The 21,716-nt window shown below is 37.9% G+C and overlaps 1 protein-coding gene across 7 annotated transcripts in view; it reads left to right on the top strand.

Moving 5' to 3' along the window:
- Window positions 1–21,716, top strand: part of PDS5B (PDS5 cohesin associated factor B) — a 116,678-nt gene that overhangs the window by 15,293 nt on the left and 79,669 nt on the right. For all 7 annotated transcript variants that reach the window (XR_005815978.1, XR_005815977.1, XM_040543864.1 and 4 more), the window contains exons 2-6: window positions 7,747–7,872; window positions 11,024–11,227; window positions 15,666–15,752; window positions 15,848–15,945; window positions 17,107–17,233. Coding sequence is in view for 5 of the 7 variants with exons in the window: in XM_040543864.1 (XP_040399798.1) it covers window positions 7,765–7,872; window positions 11,024–11,227; window positions 15,666–15,752; window positions 15,848–15,945; window positions 17,107–17,233 (624 nt within the window). In the remaining 2 variants the exon portion in view is untranslated. The remainder of the gene's footprint in view (window positions 1–7,746; window positions 7,873–11,023; window positions 11,228–15,665; window positions 15,753–15,847; window positions 15,946–17,106; window positions 17,234–21,716) is intronic.

The raw sequence follows: 21,716 nt of genomic DNA, 5'->3' as shown, positions 1-21,716 counted from the left end.
CGTATTATGGTTTAGGAGATGAAAAAGTTTTGACATCCCTGCAGTATTCCTTGAGACAACTTAGGGAATATATTCTTGGCACTTGCTTCTAAACCATTTCTGTCATGTTGGTTGAATGGTGAGAGAGACAGAGAGAGGCCACTGGCCGTGTTAGGTTGTGGAGAACAGGTTGGTGAGTACTTGTACATCCTGTCTTCTTGTGGGAGTGATACGTGCTGTGTAAACAAAGATTTTTAAAGCTCTCCACGTGCAGCTTTCTTCCGTGCAAGCAATTTGGTAAATTTGCTTACACTTAGAGTAGTTCTGTGGACATGAAAGTGTGTTGTCACAAAATCATAGAATGGCTCAGGTTGGAAGGGACCTTAAAGATCATCTAACTCCAACCCGCCTGCTCTGGGCCGGAATGCCACCTCCTAGATCAGGTTGGCCAAGGCCCCATTCAACCTGGCCTTGAACACCTCTGGGGATGGGGCATCCACGGCTTCTCTGGGCAGTCTGTTCTAGTGCCTCACCACCCTTACAGTGAAGAATTTCCTCCTAATGTCTTATCTAAATCTATCCTCTTCTAGTTTAAGACCATTCCCCCTTGTCCTATCATTATCTACCCGAGTAAAGAGTCCTACTCCATCTTTTTTCATAAGACCCCTTATGTCTTATGAAAAAACCACAATGAGGTCTCCCTGGAGCCTTCTCTTCTTCAGGCTGAACAACCCCAGCGCTCTCAGCCTGTCCCCATAGGAGAGGTACTCCAGCCCTCTGATCATTTTCATGGCCCTCCTCTGGACCCGCTCTAACAGCCCCACATCCTTCCGGTGCTGGGGGCCCCAGCCCTGGACGCAGCACTCCAGGTGGGGCCTCACAAGGGCAGAGCAGAGGGGCACAATCCCCTCCCTCCACCTGCTGCCCACCCCTCTGTTGGTGCAGCCCAGGACACAGTTGGCCTTCTGGGCTGCAAGCACACGCTCATGTTGAGCCTTTCGTCCACCAGAACCTCCAGGTCCTTTGCAGGGCTGCTCTCAGTGAGTTCTTCTCCCAGTCTGTGCTCTTGTCTGGGATTGCTCTGGCCCAGGTACAGCCCAACAGTTCATTGTAAAATGTCTTGCAAGCATAGAATTAAAAGTATAAGCGTCTGTATAGGTCAAACTTGTATAAGCTTTCTAAAATTTTGTATATGTAATTTAAAAATGCTGGTCTTGAGAAGTAACTCGATATATGTTCAGTGAAAGTTTGGAAAATACGAATGATGAAGTTTGCTAAGTTGGTGACCTTATACACCCTTACGTTTGTGTTCTGGATTTTAAGAGGAAGGAATAGTAAGGCAGTACACAGACTTGTAAGGAACTTAAGAATTGATTAGCTAAAGCTCACTTCATCTCTTGGAAAAGACTTGTTCAAAAATACTTGAAGGATTAAGATCTAGACACATGTATGGATCTCTGAAAAAGTATTATTGACACATGACCTCATGTATGTTAAGGAATACTTTATTTAATGATTAGCACAGTTAATTAAATCACCATAGGCAGTGTGAACTGTCATCCAAACAAAATACAGTTAAATGGTGTGGTTTAACTCCTCCTTTTAGATCAGTGACTTAACATTCTGCAGTGATATTTATTGACCTATTAATGAAATAGCATAGGTACTTAATATGCAAACAAAACTTGGATTGACATCTTGCATATGTGTAAGCTGTATTTTATGCTGTTGACCAGTTAGAGTTTGTGTAAGTATATTATTGATAAAGAATTAAATATTATATAGAAACCATCTGAATATTGAATCTTTTAATATTTAGTGTCATGGCCAGTAGACTTGCTCAGCTGAAACTGAGTAACTATTAGGTCCTGCTAATTAAGTACAGAGCTACGTATTTGTGTTCCAGTTGTTGAAATTTGACCAAATTTTGGCAATGTTACTATTAACACTGCCAAATTTATTAACTAGTAATGTTATTAATTCATTCTGTGTAGAGTAATGAATTGTTCGGTGTCCATGCTCTGGCTGTCTTTTATAATTTTGCCTTAAGTGTGTTCTTTTGATTTAAATTATTTTCCACAGGAATTGGATGACTTTAATCCATCCTGTTTTAATGTCCAATAAGTGCAACTTCTGTTTTTGTTGCTTATTCCTTCTTATTGCTTATTCCTTTTCCTGTTATCATTGTACAAAGAGTATGTATTTTGTCTTCTCTGTTTTTTTTTCTTATACTTGTCTCTTCCATCCTCCCCCTGGGAAATTCACTTTTTAAATTCAGCCTTTTTTTAATACATATCCATGCTCTTGGTTCCCGATTTCAAGTCTTCCAAGTTACATTTCAAGTGGTGCTTCTCTGAAAGAAGCAGTGCCCAGACATCTTAACTCCTACTGAACCATCTCCTTCTGTACAAGGAATGTAATTCATATTTTTAGTGCTAAATTTGTTTAGAATATGTTTATTTTCATTGTAAAGTAGTTTTTCAAGACTTGACTTAGCTTATAATAATGCTTAACATAGCCAAGAATAAAAATCATGATTCAATCAGGCGTCATGTATTAAGGTTAGCATTTGTCTATCATATATTTATTGAATTTTCTTTCTATATTTATCTGCTTTTTTTGTTGTCATATACCATCAGAAACAACACACATCTTCCTGATCAGCTAGGATAAGCATACATTGTGGCTGCTGCAAAAGATTTCTGGGCTCTAAGCGTTATCTGGCTGTAAGAAAAGGTGCTGTTTTGAGCACTCTGTTCCATTCCCCTTTTTCTTTGCCTTCTGATTGTGTGTGTGGAATAATGCTCTTTTTTGAAAACATCGTGAAAAACTTTTTGATAACTCAAGCTTTAAAACAAACAAAACCCAACTGTCAGCTGAATCTGAATCTCAATCTCAAAGAAATTTTCTTGTCTTTCAAAATGTTTGTCATCTAATATATTCCAAAGGAATACAGTGTTTAAAAACAAATGAAAAAAATTGAAATGGAATCACTGGATCACCTCATTTGGCTTATGGATTTTCATGCTCAAACATGTTCTAGGTGCAGCTGAACTGGAGGCTGCAGTTCTTAGCTGTCACTGTCTTCTTTTTCCCTGACAGAGGTTAACTGGAACAGCTGGCATAATTGGTACGTGAAATTACTGAGACTTTTATTTGGATAGAATCAGGTTACAGGCAACCAGAAAAATCCTAGATCCTATTAAGTATTCAACACAGATTATTTTGACAGAGCTAGGTATGCACAGCTATATCGGCAGTCCGGAAGAACAGCAGTTCCTAGCAGTGGGATGTAACAAGCTAATTCAATTTTATTTAGATAATAGTTCAAGTGACAACTGCTGTATAAGGGGGTAGTTTAGCGTTGAATTTTCTCATGTTGAATGATAGGTTTTATTTTTACTATTTCTTTTAAGTGAAAAATGTTCAGTAAAGCTTAACATTAATCCTGAAAAACATTCAGAAGAGAGCTGCAAATTTTAATTACACGGGAAGTTTAAAAGGTTTATTATTCTTTGTCCATTATGGCCTCAGTAATAGGCTGTTTTGCTGAATCTTTTAAAGTTAATTCATGGTCCTTTTTGATTAGATGTATGAATTTTGTGGAAAATTGTTTCCTCTTTAGTGTTTCCTGTACTTTTGAGAGGGATATGTTATGTAATTTATATGTAGACTTGTTAACTTTTATATTTACTATAGATGCAAAATGAAGCATAAATGAAACTTATGTCTGGCCCAGCACCCACATAAGCGTGTTCCTACCAAAAATCCAACTCCTGCAACTTGAAATTCAGAAAATTCATTACAGGCTTGCAGGGGAAGTGCAGCTTCAACCTGTGGTGCTCCAGAAGGCTGTGCTACCCTGCCCGGGTCTAGGTCCTGCATTTGTTAATTTCAGAGGCCGTTGGATGGGCAGGGCAAATCTGTCAAAGGAGTTTTTAATTGAAAAAAACCTTCTGACCATTCCTCCTGATGAAACAGAGTGATTCATTTTGATAATTTCCAGTTAAATTTGTATTTCATGAGGAGGAAAAAATCTTTCCAGTATCGTTTTCTAGATGTTGTGTGGTGGGTTGACCTTGGCTGTCTGCCCACCACTTGGGGAAGATTACCTTTCTGCCGCTTAAAAATAGACCAGGATTGTTAGAGACAGCCATAACTAGAAACACCTTCCTCCCCCTACACCCCTTTCTTTCAGGCTCAACTTTACTCCTTCGTTCCTGACTCTTACTCCTCCTTTCTGCTTCCTCCAACCCACCCAGAGGCACAAGGGACATGGGGAATGGGGGTTGTGGTCCATTTGTAATGCTTCATCTCTGCCACTCCTCACTTTTTCATTTGCCCCAGCATGGGTCCTTCTCACAGGCTGTGGTTCTTCCTGAACTGCTCCAGCCTGGGCCCTTTCCATGGGGCGCAGACCTTCAGGAACAGACTGCGCTGGTATGGGACCCCAGTGGTGGCAGTTCCTGTCAGGAGCCTGCTCTCCATGGGCCGCAGCCTCCTCCAGGCCACATCCACCTGCTCCACCGGGGGCTCCTCCACGGGCTGCAGCGTGGAGATCTGCTCCATGTGGGACCCACGGGCTGCAGGGGGACAGCCTGCTCCACCAGGGGCCTCTCCACAGGCCGCAGGGAACTTGTGCTGTGTGCCTGGAGCACCTCCTGCTGCACTCACCTGGGGGGCTGCAGGGCTGCTTCACTCACATTGATTTCTTCACTCTTCTCTCAGAGCAGCTGTCCAGAGGTTTTTACCTTTTCTTAAGTATGCTCTGGCGGTGGTGCCATCAGTGTTACTGCTTGGCTCAGCTCTGGCCAGTGATGGGTCCCTTTTGGATCTGGCACAGTCCAACATGAGGGCAGCCTTGGTCTCTCCTCACAGAGGCCACCCCTGCAGTCCCTGCTACTGAAACCTAGCCATCTAAACCCAATACACATGTTCAATTTCAAATCCAGACCTTGGATACCAGTCAAGTTTAGAAGCTTGTTTGCGTATCAGTAGGGCACATCATCTGAACAGTTCATCTTTGACTGTAATGTACAAGTTTGTTTCCAAATTGTTTCATAATGTGCTCTAAATGGGACTATATCACCATATTCTAATCAAGTGTCAGCTGCAACTGATCTTACCTGACAGCTGTCTGCTGCTGGAAGGAGAATTTTGATCCCCAGTTCCTTTAATTCCTCTTCCTTTCCTTGAATTAGCTCTGATGCTTGTCACGTGCTTTTCAAAATGAATTAGGCTTATTTGTCTGAGTAGGTGAGTTGGCCAGTCCTGCAAAGTGTTGGATGTATTCTTGCAGCATTCCCAGGGTGAGAAAGTGAGAACGAACGTCTGTATGGTACATAGCAGCATCCCATCTGGAAGCTGTAATGGCAGATATGCATCAAATAGGAAGAAAAGTGAACCTGGTTCCATCTTGCGTGTGTTTTTGAGAGCTTAAGTTACTGTCATGACAGTGTATTAAGAAATTAATAGGTATCGAGGTGGCATCATTTTCCTGGGAGTATTAGGATAAGTTACTTCATTGAGTTTTATTCATCCCCCAACTTTCTCATTATCTGTTTTTACTACAACTGCACGTGGCACTCAGTTCGGCTGCTGTGTGTATGTAAGTACAGAGAAGATGACAACCGTCAGCTGTTGTGTAGCTGTTGAATTGCATCACGTATCATGCCTGTTGAGTGACTTCGGTTTGTGTGTTGAAAAGCGAGGTGACGCTCTTGTGTGCGGCATACATAATAGCTGATGTGTGAAGGGAGTTCAACGGCTTCGTCCAAGTCAAGGATGAAAAAAACCTCATGGTGAATTGTTAAAGACCAATCATACTAAAAGACACTTGTCTTTGCTTCTGATTATTATAGTCAAATAATGTACCCCGATGTTTGAGATGAAAATTTAAAAAGAATTTTGAATTGTTAGCTTTAGTTTCAGCCTTATATTACCTTGTTTCAGTAATGAAAATTGGATAATTATTGGCAAATTTAGGGCTGTCTTTTTTAGAATCAGTTTTTAAGAAACATTTGTGAGACTGTTAACTTTCTGGTGAACTTGGCTGATCTTATTCATTCTACTTATTTTTTTCCTCATTTCCTAAAATAAAGATATGTTGTACTGTATGTGTTCTTTAACATTGATATTTAAGTTTAACATTGATATTTTATTTCATTTAACATTGATATTTAAGTTTTTTTAACTTTCTGTTTTGTAAAAGACTAGTAAAGGTTAAGCAAAATCTGTATTTTATATTCACATCATGGAATGCGAACTGAAAGATACAAAATGCGTTGGTATTTTTGGGGATGGGTGGGTGGGTATGTTTCACGTTCCAATATTTCTTCAGTGTAGAATGACTTTGGTTTAGGTGAATAAGTCATTATTATGGCAGGTTATCCTGTCCTACAATGGAACATGCTTCTCTGACACCTCTCTGTAGACTCTGGCCAATCTCATTTCTGTTCTTATATTTGCCCAGAGAGGCTGTGATCCTTGGGGATCTTGAAAAGCTGCCTGGACGTGGTCCTGGGCAGCCTGCTCTGGGTGTCCCTGCTTGGGCAGGGGTGAGACCAGGGGCCTCCTGAGGTCCCTGCCAACCTCAACCCTACTATGATTCTTTGATTTCTGGGAAGTTCTAATTTTGATGTAGCTCCTTATATAGGAGGTCAGTACAAAAAGAAATGCCTGACTTGGAATGTAAAGTTCAGGAAGGTGAGCATTGGGAGGAAGCGTTACAGACTAATAAAATGGGGGGCGGCGTGTGGGAAGGCGAGGCAGTAGTGAAGAGAAGCTGCCATTGTATAGTCTTTTTCTAAAATCGTACTTATCCCAGCATTTGCCATGTAGTTTTATTCACTGTTATCTGTTTTCTATTAATTGTTTTATGTAAGTAAAGCTTTTAGCTCTTTTAAGTAGAAGAGTAATGCACATCCTCCTCCTCTGCAGCAGAAGTCTGCATAGCTTAGGGTGGGTTAGGGGGCATCCTGCACTTGCATCAGTTTAAAGGGACTGAGAAACAGAGTAGTTTAGTCGGTTCTGTAGCTGGAATTTAGGAAGGAGATACTGTTGCTTGTCTGTACTCATTTGTTTAAAAATTTGGTTTTATGGGATGGAGGAACGACTTCCAGTTGGCATGCTCTCTTCCTGTACCTACTGCTTTCTCTTATGTGCTACACATCAGGGTTATTCTCGCTGTATTTAGGGTGGAATAAAACTTTTCAAAAATACTGTATTGCCAAATTACACATCACAAATGAAAATCAGTGATGTGTAACACTTCAAAAGCACTGCTATTTAGATGTTTGGGGAAATTGTGCTCTATTCAATTGTTTGGAAAACAAAGCCTGCTTCACATGCTCATTTTCAGAAAGCATAAGAATCTAAGCTGGCTAGGGTTTATTGTTAACGCGTGGTGGTAACAGGTCATGCAATGAGATAGAAGCTTCATGCTTGCATCTCAAAGTGTGATGATCAGATACATTCAGTAATGAGGATTTGTGGCTTTTTGTTTGTGTATTTCTGGGAAGCTTTATAGTACAGTAGGACAGTCTACCTAAATATCAAAACCATTGCTACCATCCACAATGTTGATTAGTAAACCCCCCAAAATACATATTTTGTCCATTTTTCTTCTTTGTGTGGTTTTTGACTGTGTGGTTCTGGGGAGATTTTTGACCCTTGAATTTATGTAATTACTTGTAAAACAGCAGGACAGAGAAGGTAAACATAAACTAGTTAAACAACATTGACTTATTTCTCTTTTTTTCCCCACAGTTTTAAAATTGTGAAATCATGGCTCATTCAAAGACGAGAGCCAACGATGGAAAAATCACATATCCTCCAGGAGTCAAAGAAATCTCTGATAAAATATCTAAAGAAGAGATGGTGAGAAGACTAAAGGTTAGTAAGCATGCTACTAATGGCAGACTGATGTTTCTTGTATAAAGCATTCAGTGATCCTATTACTGTATTTCTTATCTGAAAGGGTATTTTTTTTTCTCTTGGGCTTCATGACAAAACATTTTCTATGCTCAGAAGAAGGAACTTTTTGGCTATTGTGCCTTCTGTTCAACCACTTAATTGAAGTGGAGTGTCAAAAAGTATTTAAATGAGATTAAAAAATCGCAAGTGGAAATAAATTATGTTAATTTTGAATACTTCCTTAATTTTTATTTCAGGTCTGATAGTATGTCAGTGCTTTTAGAAATGAAAATACTTGACAACATGAAAAGAGTCTTAATTTTAGGAAAAAAAAAGGATGCATGAAAATACATTCGTTTTAGACATTTGTGCTCCACATAAGGTTGACTTTAAAACCTACTTTATTCACGTTATTTCAGCCTCTGTCACAAAGACAGTAAAAGTCTTTTGATTATACTATGCAATTTTGTCTTCTGAATTCTTGACCAGTTTCTTTGGCTGAACTCTACAGGAAGCATGGAGAGATTTGGGGGATAATTATGTAGCTACGGTTCTTTATCTACTCAAGTACTCTTCTGGAAAGGCTTCTTAGTAGTGTGCAGAGGGGAAGCCTGCTGCTTGGCTTGCCCTGGGAAGCAGGAGGGAACAGATCTGGGAGAGGGACCTTACGTATCCTAAGAGCTGGAAAAGTTTAATTTGGAGTTCTTCGTAAGAAGTAGTTTTAAGTCATTTGCAACTACCAGCAAATGGAAAAAACAAAACAAAACAAACCCTCCCAGACACAAGGATTCCTTCTTCCCTCCCCCTTGTTAACCTTTCTGTGTTTTGGGAATTGAGTTGATAGTTGGTATGGTGCATTCTGTGGTCTTGAATAGAAAACATTTATCGATCCTTTTGCTAGGAGTCACTCACAGATAAAACAATTTGTTAGCACTAGTGTTTTTTTCAGCTCATGAAAATGCATGCTGCTCTTACTGATACTTTTTCTATTACAGCCTCATTTAATTTTTGGCGTTGAGTCTAGTCCTTGTATTCTGTCATCTTCATCTGTCTTGCAGGATAAGTGTACTTTGCAGGATGTCTTGTGCTTCTTGTCCAGCTGTTCACTCTGGCTGTGCGTTCATGGGTATGCAGACAGAACCACACAGCGCTCCTTCATGGAGAGCTACATGATCTAGGCTACCGGGGACACCACAAGTATATAGACCTACAGTATAAACACAGTTGCAGGTGCTGAGGAAAATAATTAGGTGAACTATTGTCCTCCTTATTCCCTGACTGCTGAATTCACATAACTATTAGGGAAGAAGCACTTTTCTGTGGATCTTGTGATTTGTACAAGCAGCTAGTTTGTTATTTCTTAAGTAAAGACAATCCATTTATATAAATGCAAAGTATTGGGAAGTCTGAGGATAAAATTAAAATATGCATGGTGAATTTCTGTATTAGTATAGCTCACCTTGCAAATTGTATGCGTTTGTGATCAATGCCATCTCCAAGTTGTAGTGGATTTTGAGAGGAGAAAGAAAATAAATGCTCAGAGCTAGGGATTAGCACTGAAGAAAGAAGGTGATAAAACATTTTGGAAATGGTGAAATAGTGTGAAGAGAGCATTTTTTTTCACCAACTTCTCGTGATACACAAGAGCTAAAGGATCGTGCCATGAAATATATTAATTTTTAGACCAGCGGTCTAGTAACATACTTTTCCCTAAGTTATATGAAATTAAATTGTGAAGTTTATTACTGTAGGAGAGTGTAGGAGCCAGAAAAATTGAATAGGTTAAGAAATATAGGCCACGTTTGGAAGATGAAGCTCCAGGAGTATTAATCATGGTGGTTTGGGTGCAATTTCAGGCTCAGGAATTCTCTAACCTAGTGCTTTGCAAGAAACTAGGAAAGTATGCTAGGGGAACTAGCTTGTTTCTCTTTGTTTTTCCTTAAGCGCTGCAACAGAACAAGAAGATTAATTTTGTTGTTCTGACCAGTATGTAATTTCATGTTGTAAGGAAGAAAGAAACTGAAGTTTCATTTCTAGAGTAGACAAAATCTATACTTGTTGCAAGAACTATTGTGACACCTAAATATTTATTAATTACTTCGTTAATTACATAAATCTAATTACTTCCCATAGAAATGAATGCAGTTCTTTCTTCTGTTTTTAAAATTAATTTAATAGTATGTAAGGGCAACAGTGCACCTTAGATGGTTCATCTCGTGTCTGACTTGGGAGGACTTCATTTTTCTCAATGGAAATTGCATGTGCTTAAATTACTGATCTTCTCTGCCTAAGTCTTTATTGCCATTCTGATAATTTGAACGAGTTAATAACTTAAAATAACTGCCTCTGGGATTCAAATAAGGAAGTGGAGAAAAGCATAATTTGCTTTATCAATAGTTTTTTTTTCCTCCAAACAATTTTTATTTATTTTAAGTTTTTAAAAATAAAAATTCTCACTAGCTAGCAGTTATTAATCATATTTTTCCCGCTATTTCTGCTTTTGTTGTATTTACAGAGTAAAATATTCAGTGTTGCAGATTCCTCCCCATCCCCCCCCCTCCTTCCAGATAGCCTACTGGACCCTAATAATACTAAATAGCTTTTTAATCCTGCTGGACAACGTGTGTGCTGCTGTGATGTACTGGTCTTATATTTGCTTCTGCTGAAATTGTGCGCTCTGCTTCTGGTGATGTTGCACAGGGGACGAACTTTTCTTCAGAAGCAGTAGTAGGAAAAAAGAACAACACACAAGGCTGAAAGAGAATAAAGGGGAAAAATAAATTGGAACCCTAAATGCTTCAGGAAGAAATACACCTTTTGAATAAGGTTTTGCTGTTTTCTAAACTTTTCTGGGAATGCTTCTGTATTTTTTGACTTTAGGTCAACTTGATGACGTGGTTTTCTCTAGAAGATATTTGAGGGCCTACTGCCAGGCTTTCATTAACTCTACTGAGACTGTGCATTGGGACAATTGACAAAGAACTTGAATATTTCCTTCTCACACCCTGAAAAATAAAGCATTGGTTTACTACCTTTACTTATAACAAGTACTATTGCATTGCTTCTGATAGATGTTGCACAAACACAATTCTTAATTTTGTGTATTGAGGTCTTTTTTTTTTCTTTATAGATGGTTGTGAAAACTTTCATGGACATGGACCAGGACTCTGAAGAAGAAAAGGAGCTCTATCTAAATCTTGCTTTACACCTTGCTTCAGATTTTTTCCTCAAGCATCCTGATAAAGATGTACGTTTGCTGGTAGCTTGTTGTCTTGCGGATATTTTCAGAATTTATGCCCCTGAAGCTCCATACACTTCACCAGATAAACTAAAGGTAAATTGAATTAACCTATTTTTCCATACCAAGTTTTTATACTGAATGATTAATATAATTGTTTATAACTTTTTTTCCCTCCATTTATTTCTAGTTCAGCCTGAGCCATCCCAGGCTTTCACTTGATTCTCGGATAAGGGTGTTCTGTCAGGCCGAATGCTCATCAGATAAATTGATATGTATTACATCTTCCAATAACTTGCAGGGCTTTGGACTTATATTTAAAATAGATATTTTATTGAACTATGATCAGGATTTGCGGATACTGGACTGTTACTTTACAATAAAAGCTATAGATATATGTCTATTTCTAATCTTTTGCAAGATGGCCAATTCCTTCACTCGGGAAAACATCTCTGCTGTTTTCAATTAAATTACCAAGAGATGGTCAGTGGATTTTTGTAGATAAAAGCTACAGAAACAAAGAAAAAATGTTTCTGTATAGAGGATAATTATTTCTGATGTGAGCTGGAAAATTCTGCAATTACAAGCATTGTTGATCCCACTAGATGGAGATGGTTGATTGAGAAATACCAGCTTTGAAAAGGCAGTACTATCTGCCCCATTTGTTTCAGGACGTTTCATTTTAGGTTGCCGTTGTTGTTGTTTTTCTCCTTTTTTGTAGAAGTCTAACTTCCTTTACAACTTAGAATATCAAACAACTTCCTTTGCACACTCTGAATCTGGACTGATTAACTGATTGATACAGAAAACCTTGCAGGGAAGAATAACACTAAAAACTTGCATTTTTTTTGTCTCCTTGACTTAAGAGTGTAGCACACACACATACCCTCGTTCCCCCCACGGTAGGATAAAAAGATGGTTGTGGTGGCAGGGGAGTGGGAGAAATGACTCCGTTTTTAGTCTAGTGATTATGCTGACAGTGCGTCATAAGCAGGGTGAACAGTATAGTTGTAACTGTAGTTCATGCTTTGTTACCTGATGTACTGGAGAGAGACTTAGGGATTTGCTAGGTGTATTTTCTTAATTCTAAATTCTGGCACTTCTGATTACACATAATCTAGTTACCTTACTTAGTGATCACATCATCTCCTTTCTCTACTGGATTATGTTTAAATCTGTTTTTAAGGCTTCCTGACTTCCAATTCAGTTTTGAGTATGTTTTCCTTCACTTGTTAGGTTTATTTTTTTCTTGAGTTGGGAGTTTTAGATTTTGTTATAGATAATATTGGAAGGTTTACGTTACTGATCTTCTACTTACAGCATAAGCATGCTACTAGTACTTGGACAGAGCTCTGAAGAGACTATGAACTTCTTCCGTCATCACTGAGTTCTGTAGTCTGTGCAGATCTCAGAATTCAGTCTCTTGATGCAGATTTCTAAACACTTTCTGAGAAATAAAAACAGGATAAACAATAGACCTTTGCCCAGGGCTGTTGAGGTAGATTATTGCAAACCAGTTTCTGCTGAACATAGCTTTTGTGGTTGCAGGACAAGCTTTGATAGAAACGTTGAAGAGTTCCCTCCAACTTAAGACAGAGGTAGAAGGAAGAATGCTTCCTCTTGGGTTATATCTTGGCACTGTTTCTACCCAGTATTTAATATTATATCCATAATGCAGCTTTAAGAATCTCCTTCGGTATGTATAGCACACAAGTTGAAGATGGAAAAAGGAAGTGATGAAAAGGTTAATTTCTTGAGAGGGGAAAACCAGTGATCTTAAGTGTTTACTCTTACTTTGTACCCCTGTCACTTGAATGACATGAATTTACAGAGAGAAGGGATCAGAATTTGAGGATCCCTTTTCTTGTGTATCCTCAGTATAAATCTTAAATACCTCACTGAGTACTGAAAGATCTTTTCCAATAGGAATGGAAAATGCCATGACTGGGGTAAAAACAGAAACGGAGCAGGACTGCTCTTCAGGGATGTGAGAACTTTTACCTTAAGTCCTCAGTCTGGGGAAAGCCTAGAGCCCAGCTCTGATTTTCTTGGGGAAGGTGTTCTATTCACTGCTGTGTGTCAAAAAACTCCAACACTTAGGCGTGTAGATGGTACTCTTGACTCAGCTGAAATCGAGATGTTTGAGGGTGTATATAGTAGCAGAACTTAAAGTATCTGAATGTGTTCTGTGGTGAAAGCTATGGCTCTGATACACACTGAAGCCATTATGTGGTTAATTGGTATCAAGACAACAATCCACAGAAAACATCTGATGTTCTTCCTAAAGTTGAAGCATAAGCACTTGTGGTTTTAGAGTTTGGGTTTTAATGTATGCTTGCTTTATGGAGTCTGATGTGAAGCCATATTGTCAAAGCTGTGGAAGTGTTGCGATTTCTTAGCTGCAGCCAAAGTTAATTTATCCTGTGTTTTACGTTTATAAATGTGTGTTCAGATGATATATGCTGTATGCTCAAAGAAAGAAAAAGCTTTGGGTCATACAACACTAGATACTCAAAATCAGCAGATACTTTTCAATCTGTCTTGCTTCCTTTAAAACAGGAATAGGAGGAAAAAAAGGAATGCATTATGAACTTTTCACACTCTGCCATTATTATTTGCAAAGCATTCAGCTATTAGACATATTGCCCATGTATGCTATTTATTAATATACGTATTCATGTGCAATACAATGTGTACTTTATTAGGAAAACTAGTTTTGATCTCAGTAGGATCTTTGAATTACGTTCAGTAAATAAATGTTGCATACCAAGGTGCAGGATTAAAAATAGAGATACTTTGTTAAATGAACACAATCCATTCTTGCAATGATTGAGGTTCATCTGTACAAGAAGCATTTTCAAAAAGAGCCATTATACTTTAAGCATGAGCTCTAAAATGAAGTAGTTCTTATGTTTGGCATGGGTCATTCTCCCAGATGCTTGTTTTCTTGTTTATTTGAATCTTTATCTTGGCTGAGATTGAATTTGGATGACTGCTAAACTTCACAGCACCTCGTGGCCTACCAGTTCTTCAGCTAAAGGAACTCCTTTCAGGTGGGCTACTGGCCTGCTAATGGGGGAAGCCCTACTTTTAAAGGGGGCATTCTTCAGACTGATGTCTCTGAATTCTTTTTAGTGGTTGAAGTCCATTAGGTGTGTCTTTTGAACTGCATCTTCTGGTTTAATTTCAACCAAAGTGTCCAGTTCATGTGCTTTTTAACTGATCTGAAGCGTGAACCAAATGCACAGCCTTCTGATCATCCCTACTTAACACTTCAAAGGTCCAATCTTATTTGAACTCAAACATTAATGTAGCTGCATCTTAGAACCATGTGCTTGCTGGACTTTTTTTTTTTTTTTTTTACCAAGATACGATAGTGTCATGTGTAATCTAAGTCTTGGTTTTACCTAGAAGAGTAAATGCTTGTCTTATTCACTAAGGCTGGTATTTTGTTGTCATAGTCTTAGAAAGACGGAACCATGTTCTCATTTTTTGTCCGTTTCATTGTTCTTGGGGGAATAGGGGGGCAAGGTTGAATGGTCATTTGAAAACATCATAGAAAAGCTTTCAGGGGCAGGAGGGGAAGAAGCTCATAAGCTTTCCATGTACATATGTGTATCCTAATGTGGAAGTTACATTACAATTCCTTTCTTCTAAATAAACTTTTCAGGGCTAACTGTAAGGCTTTCGTGTATTTATGATGACTTTATATACTTGGGAATTTATTTGCACCTAAATTATTAGATAAATTGTTATGGATACACTTGAATTTGAGAACACTGTCTCTGAATGATGATGATACTTATCAATCCTTTTGATTTGATTTAGTAGTTAGGTATTTCCAGGTATTCATTGTTTAAATCTAAAAAGCATTTTAGGAAGACACCTTCTTGTGTGTTTCCGTTCTGTTCATAATTGGCTGTTCCTTCTAAACTGCTTAAATTTGTTTTGTGTGAGACTTTTTCTAAAGAAGTCTTGTGGTGCTGAAAATTGATATGGAAAGCAGGGAAAACCTGGTTTGTTGTTTTTACCTGTCTTTTGCAAGAGATGTGGTCTGTCAGTAGCATGGTGATTGAGACATGCATAGATGCTGCAGTATAAGCCTATTAATAATACTCCCAGGAAGGCTGCAGTTGGTTTCTGCTTTTTTCTTCTTCTCTCCAGTCCAAACCTGTTGTAGCATACAGTAAAAATGTAAAATTCGTTGTCCTTGTGAATAACATTTTGACTTCTGCAGCATGTCAGCCAATTGCAGTTTTGTTTGTCAAATTGAGTGTTTTTCTTTGGAAAATAAAATTTTGTTTCCTCTGAAAAAGGGCACTTCCTCAACCCTTTATAAAGAGGTAAAGCATTTTAAGATTACTCCTTGATGTACTCTGAGGTATTTTGTAGATTTTGTTCTTTTTTTGGACAGTGAAATAGTGTTTGTCATTACTACATATTTTGTACTGTTGAATATTAGTGATTTAAACAGGTAATTATTATAGCTTTAAAAATTTCATTGCAGTTGATTAAATGTCACTTTTCTTTTCAGGATATATTTATGTTCATAACAAGGCAACTTAAGGGTTTAGAAGATACAAAAAGCCCCCAGTTCAATCGATATTTTTATTTACTCGAGGTAAGCTTGATAACTTATCTCATGATAAATCTTAAATGTGATTTTTAAACGTAATCTTTTATTCACTACTTCTATGTTTTTCCTGTTCAACTTAGAACATTGCTTGGGTGAAGTCTTATAACATATGCTTTGAATTAGAAGACAGCAATGAGATTTTTACACAACTGTACAGAACACTGTTTTCAGTAATAAAGTAAGTACTGTCACTACGATTATTTTATTGCATGGTTTAGGTGAGTTGTTTCTCACTTAAGTATTCTGCCTATTGGGTAACTTTCAGCATTAAGCTTAATTTTGATACCCTTTTAATTCAGTTTAACTAAAAGCAGCAGTATAAATGTAACAGACTGTCAGTTCTGTCTTTTTTAATTTAACAAGATACACTGCAAATTGTCTGTTTTTTCCAATTAAATTTACTTTGATTGTGTTTTAGTGCAGTTATTTCACCGTGTTCTTGAAATTGAAGGTGAATGGTACAATGTACAGTTCTAAGAGAATTGGAGGATTCTCTCTATGAAAATGGGGGACAAAGGCCAGTGGGTACCAGAAAGTGCCACTGGAGACCATCTAGTCCACCTCTCCCTTCTCAAAGCAGGGACAGCTGGAGCAGGTCGCTCAGAACGGTAGCCAGTTAGGGTTTGAATGTCTTCAAGGATGGAGAACCTATGGCCTTTTGGGGCAATCTGTTGTAATGGTCAGTCACCCTGACAGGAAAAAAGAAATCTCGTGTTTAAATGTTACTACCTGCATTTCAACTTGTGCCCATTGCCTCTTGTCCTGTCACTGGGCACCACTGAGAAGAGTCTGAGTTTTGTCCTGTACTCCCAACATCAGGTATTTAAATACGATAAGTTCTTCCCAAACCCTCTCTTCTTAAGGCTTTAAAACAAAAACAAAAACAAACAAAAAGCCAGCTCTCATCCTCTCCTTGTACGAATGCTGCTCCAGTCCTGTAATCATTTTTGTGGCACTTTGCTGGACTGACTCCAGTACATCCATGTTTCTTCTGTACTGGGAAGCCTAGCACTGGACAAAGTGTTCCATATGTGAACTCAAAGGTGTTGAGTAGAGGTGAAAGACTTTCTAATATTCCATTTTATTCTTACTGTAGGGCCAGATATGGTCCATCTTCTCTTTTAATGTAGTAAACAGAGAGGGCATGAGATTTGAGAACATTTTGAGAAGTGGCGTGTGCAGGACGGAAATCTAAGTAGTTTGACTTCGTAAGAAAACTTGTGATTTGATTATTATTGTTCTTCCTTGTTTTTCTTTGGTATTACCTTGAAGAACATTCTGATTGGAAGTTTCTGTTTTATACAAATGGTGCACTAAGGATTCTTGTTTTTAATTTCAGCAACGGTCATAACCAAAAAGTACACATGCACATGGTTGATCTCATGAGCTCTATCATTTGTGAGGGAGATACTGTGTCACAGGAACTTTTGGATACAGTGTTAGTTAATCTGGTGCCTGCACATAAGGTAAGACTTAGTAGTTTAATTTGTTTTGATTAAAATTTATTATATATATGTATATATTCAGATATTTAGATTCCATTGAGAGAATAACTGTAGCAAATGTGTTCCTCTCAGTTGGATTTCTTTAGCAAACAAATCAGTTTAAATGGCTGTAAAATTCAGTATCATTTTATTGCTTTGATTCACTTGGCATAAATCAAAGTATCAGCAAAGTCATTTTGAAGCTTTAATGTTATGTGAATTTACAGTTTTTTGATACATGGCCAATACTGGCAGATGTTTTATATAAAGACATACATTTGAAAAATGTCTTTGAAAATTAAAAAAAAAAAGTCTTTTGAAAAATTTTTAATTAGTGTAATGCTGTATCAACAGTTCAAAATATTGTGCTGCCCTAAGCAGAAGGGAAAAAGTTATAAATGTTGATTTGATGTCATTGGAAGCGTGTCAGCATGGTTTTGATGTAGGCCTAGAACAAACTATGTTCAGAAACAGTGGTGTCTGAAGAGCCCAGGTTATGGGAATTTTGTAGGAAATGTGTACTTAGCTGGATTTTGGACAGTTGTGCATGTCCAAAACAGCTTTTTTTTGGGGGGGGGGGGGGGGGGGGGAAGTAAAGGGGGGAGAGAAAGGGATGTTTTGAGGAAAAAGACTTTTTAAATGCTTTTTATAGAAGCTATCATGTGAGTGGATGCTGGCTAAAGGATTTTTGCTCTCTGAAAAATGTAGCAGGTAGCACGATGCATTGTGCCTTACCACAGGCCATCAGTTTCAATAAAAAATACCAACACATGACTTATTTTTCTATTGACAATGAAAGGCAAAATGTTTAGTATAGGCTAATCTCTTTATTTTAATTGGAAATGTTTTAGCACTGTCATTCAGGGGTCTACTACTTTTAAGCTGGTACCAGATTGAAAATTGTGTAGCTAAAACTCAGGTTTACAAAGTAAAGCCTTGGAATACAGGAAACAAAAATAAGAGTATGCAGAATATGTCAGTTTGTATATTCTCAGTTAAGCACTTGTTCTTTGTTTCGTTGTGTGACCTGTGTTGAACTTGATTCAGATGTACTGTTTTTTTGATTCAGGCTTAATAAACTGATTTTAAATTGAGTAATTTGTATCCTGTTAGTTTGGCTGTAGCACGGAAACAAAATTGCTTTGTAATGGCTTTAAAGTTATTGACTGAGGACATTTTATCAGGATAAGGAATTTGGGGTTTTATTTTCTTTTGGTTCTGATTGAAAAAAACTTTGACTCTTTGGATAGGATACTAGTTTATAAGTTGCTTTTTAACTGAAGTAGTTTTGTAACTTTGTTCCACGTTCTGAGTAGTTTTAACTTTGTTTTAATTTTTTTAACCTTTTTCACATTAATGGAAAGAAGCTTCTAAGATTTTTGTTTCATCTCAGTATCTTCATATAATGTTAATGTAAAATTTTGGAGCTTACATAGCAGCTACAGACAGTGGTTAGGTGGATAATGTCGCAATGGGAGCATGTATTGAATTCAGAGTGAGAATTTTTCCACTTGTTTCCACTAAGCATAAAACCACAAGGGGATTAATTTTAAGGTCCACTGTAGGAAAGAACTATGATTTGGCTGATCTAGCTGTTAGGCTGTACGGGCTATAGGAAAGGAAAATCCAAAACCAGACTGACCAAAAATGACATGGTGGCAAGTGTTGGTGTAATGGTAAGTAGTGAATCCTTATCTAGCTGGATTCCCTGGGAACCAAAGGAATATTTTTGATGGAGTGAAAGAAGCATAGATTTGTTATTAACTCAGATTTGCAAATAATCAGATGAGACGTTGTATGTGAGACAACGATATTCACAGCAGATGACACAGGCAAAGCATGTATTTTGCATACAGACAGAAATAGTGTTGTACACACGAGGGACTGTGGAGTGAACTGCATGACTATTCTGGAAAATAATGATACAGCTAGTACGACTTCTGGTGTATAAACAGTTGTATTGGGTAATGGTAGTTTGAAGACTCGAGGAGCTTAATTTTATGTAATTTTTAATTTTTATGTAATTTTTCAAAGGAGCAGTCTGTAAGTGTGCATTGGGAACAGAAGGTTCAAGCAGCTCCTCTAGTTTTGCACCCTGGATGCTAAGGTCCAGTGGCTGGGTTTTGATACTAAAATTATATGAATATTTTTTAAGAGTTACAGTAATTAAACGAGCAATTTACTAAAGGTTCCTTCAGTGCTGGTTCCTCTTAAAATCAAGGTCAGTGCTTCTCCTAAGAGAAGTGCCAGATCTGGTCCATAGTTCTGTGTAGTAAGTCTAAGTAGCAATGGTGCTAGCAGGATGACTGCAAAAACTCCGGCATAAGGAGCACAGCAAAAATCTGGTATTCTATCAAATGTCTGCCTGCCATAATAATAATAGTAATCACTGATCTAGTCTAAGATGTTCTAGCTCCCTTGAGTTAGTAATCCATCACTCTTGGTCAATAAAAGCTGCGTTGATGTAAATCTGAATGAAAGTGGCCGATGCTAATACCACAAGACAGGTACGTTAGGCTTGCTTGAGTAGTAGTACAGCAGAGACCGGATAATAAAATAAAACAACAAACTTAATTTGTTGGACCATGTGCCCAGCTCTGAATTCCTTTGCTGTTTAATCATTTTCTTGCTTTTGTGGTTTGGCTTCTTTGTTCCTTTCTATGAACTCCACTGAAATTCCTATGATAGGATTACATGAAGAGGGAATAAAATTTAGTTAAGAGGGAATGAAATTTAGTGAACTAAGCCCAGAAAAGACCAGAGCGAAGGGAGAGGTAGTCAATATAAAAATTCAAGAAAAATTAATAGCTTTCCTTTCTCTTTGAGTTGTCTTTTTAGCTTATAAAACCTTTATGGTAGCGCCTGCAAACACTTTTGTGCAGTTCGTTAGCAGGCAAATAGTGCTTTATTTCGTTGAGTGTTTGCCAGTGTGTTCCTTTTTCAGCCTCAGGAGTACTACAGGGAATCCCACATGATTTACATGCTTATCGTCCTAGGAAAGTGATATTGACAATTAAATTCCTAACTGGCTCTATTAGAGAATTGCTTAATAATAAGTGTTATCTATCTTGGCAACACTTCAGCTCAGCTTTCTCTGTATTGTCAGCCATTCCTTAAAAAAAAAAAAAAAGCTGTTTTCCCTCCCTCTCCCTCAGAAGAACCAGGGAATCTGTTAAAGCTGCTTTGTGAGGTGCTCTTGGGTGCCAGTTCTACTGCTGTGCCCTTGATAAGAAGAATCAAATTGAAGGTTCTTCTCTAATTCTGAGAAAATGATGTTTAAAATGTATTTTTTTTTTAGGAACATTGGCTCTAGATACACAGTTTTGACACTTTGATTTTAGTCTTTTAGTCCTACAGTTAGAAAATTAAGGACTGGGTTGGTGCTAGCTAGTCTTTTTGAGGAAAAATGAGGGACCTGCATTTGTTCTCTGCTTTTAAAGTGTAAGTACAAATTATTTCACTAGTAATTGCTTTGAGCTGTTAAATTGGACATTATGGGGCAACTGGAAAAAGTAACTGGGGACAAAAATCAGCAGAGCCAAACCACTGGGTTTTGGCTCTGTGGCAAAGCATCCTGGAGAGCATTGCCCATCGATCCCCAAACAGGTCTGTGCTGCGCTGCAAGGGAGGCTGCCACTGCTGCTTCTGTCCGCAGCACAAGTTTTCTCCAGTTTCGCTGGAGTAGAACAGCTATGAAAAATAAGATGAGAAAACTTAGGTTTTTACGCTTCTGGAAGATATTGATGTTAGCAATATGTACACAAAAATCACGGTAGGAGTTCACACAGCAGAGACTTCTTACGGTTGGTGAAGGTGGTTTGTCTTTTGAAGGTTATTGCTGAAGGCTTTCTAAGATTAAAAAGCCAATTGAGTTAACTGGTGGCTTCATTTCTACCCATTTTGGGACTCTTGAAAGCTTATCCCCATGGGATACTTCTGTGCTGTTTGAGGAATCCTAGTTGATTGTCCCCATCAGTGAAGGCTTTCTTAAATCATTAAAAGATCTTGAAGTACATATAATTTTTTTTTTCTGAATGTGGAGAAAGATAGGACAGAGGATAGCCGTATAAGATTTTAGGTAAAGAAAAGAAGGAATATGTTAAGTTAGCTCTTACCTTATAACATTGCTCCTTTGTGAGAAGTTTAAAGAATCTTTATGGCTATTCTGTTAGTCCAAAAGATAGGTCAGATGGTTTGTAAAGTTTTGAACCTTTTGGGTTTTGGCCTGGATTGCTCGTGTTTTCCTGTCAACTAAGGCAATACTGCTTTTTCCTGCTTTTGTCTGTATCCTGGAACTGGAAAAAGGAAGAGAAAACTTTCTCATGTGCTTATAAGAATTCTTTGACATTTTGAAGAAAACAAAGTACAGTTTCTGGACATTCGAGGGCCAGCAGAATTAAATCAAGTTCATGAGCCATGGGAAGAAAATAGTTACCTTCTTTAGCCTTTTGGGATCTAGACTTTT

Source organism: Cygnus olor, chromosome 1 (assembly GCF_009769625.2).
Source record: "Cygnus olor isolate bCygOlo1 chromosome 1, bCygOlo1.pri.v2, whole genome shotgun sequence".
Classification (NCBI taxonomy): Eukaryota; Metazoa; Chordata; class Aves; order Anseriformes; family Anatidae; genus Cygnus; species Cygnus olor.
The sequence above is the reverse complement of the archived record's forward strand: the minus strand, read 5'-3'. Positions and strand labels throughout refer to the sequence as shown.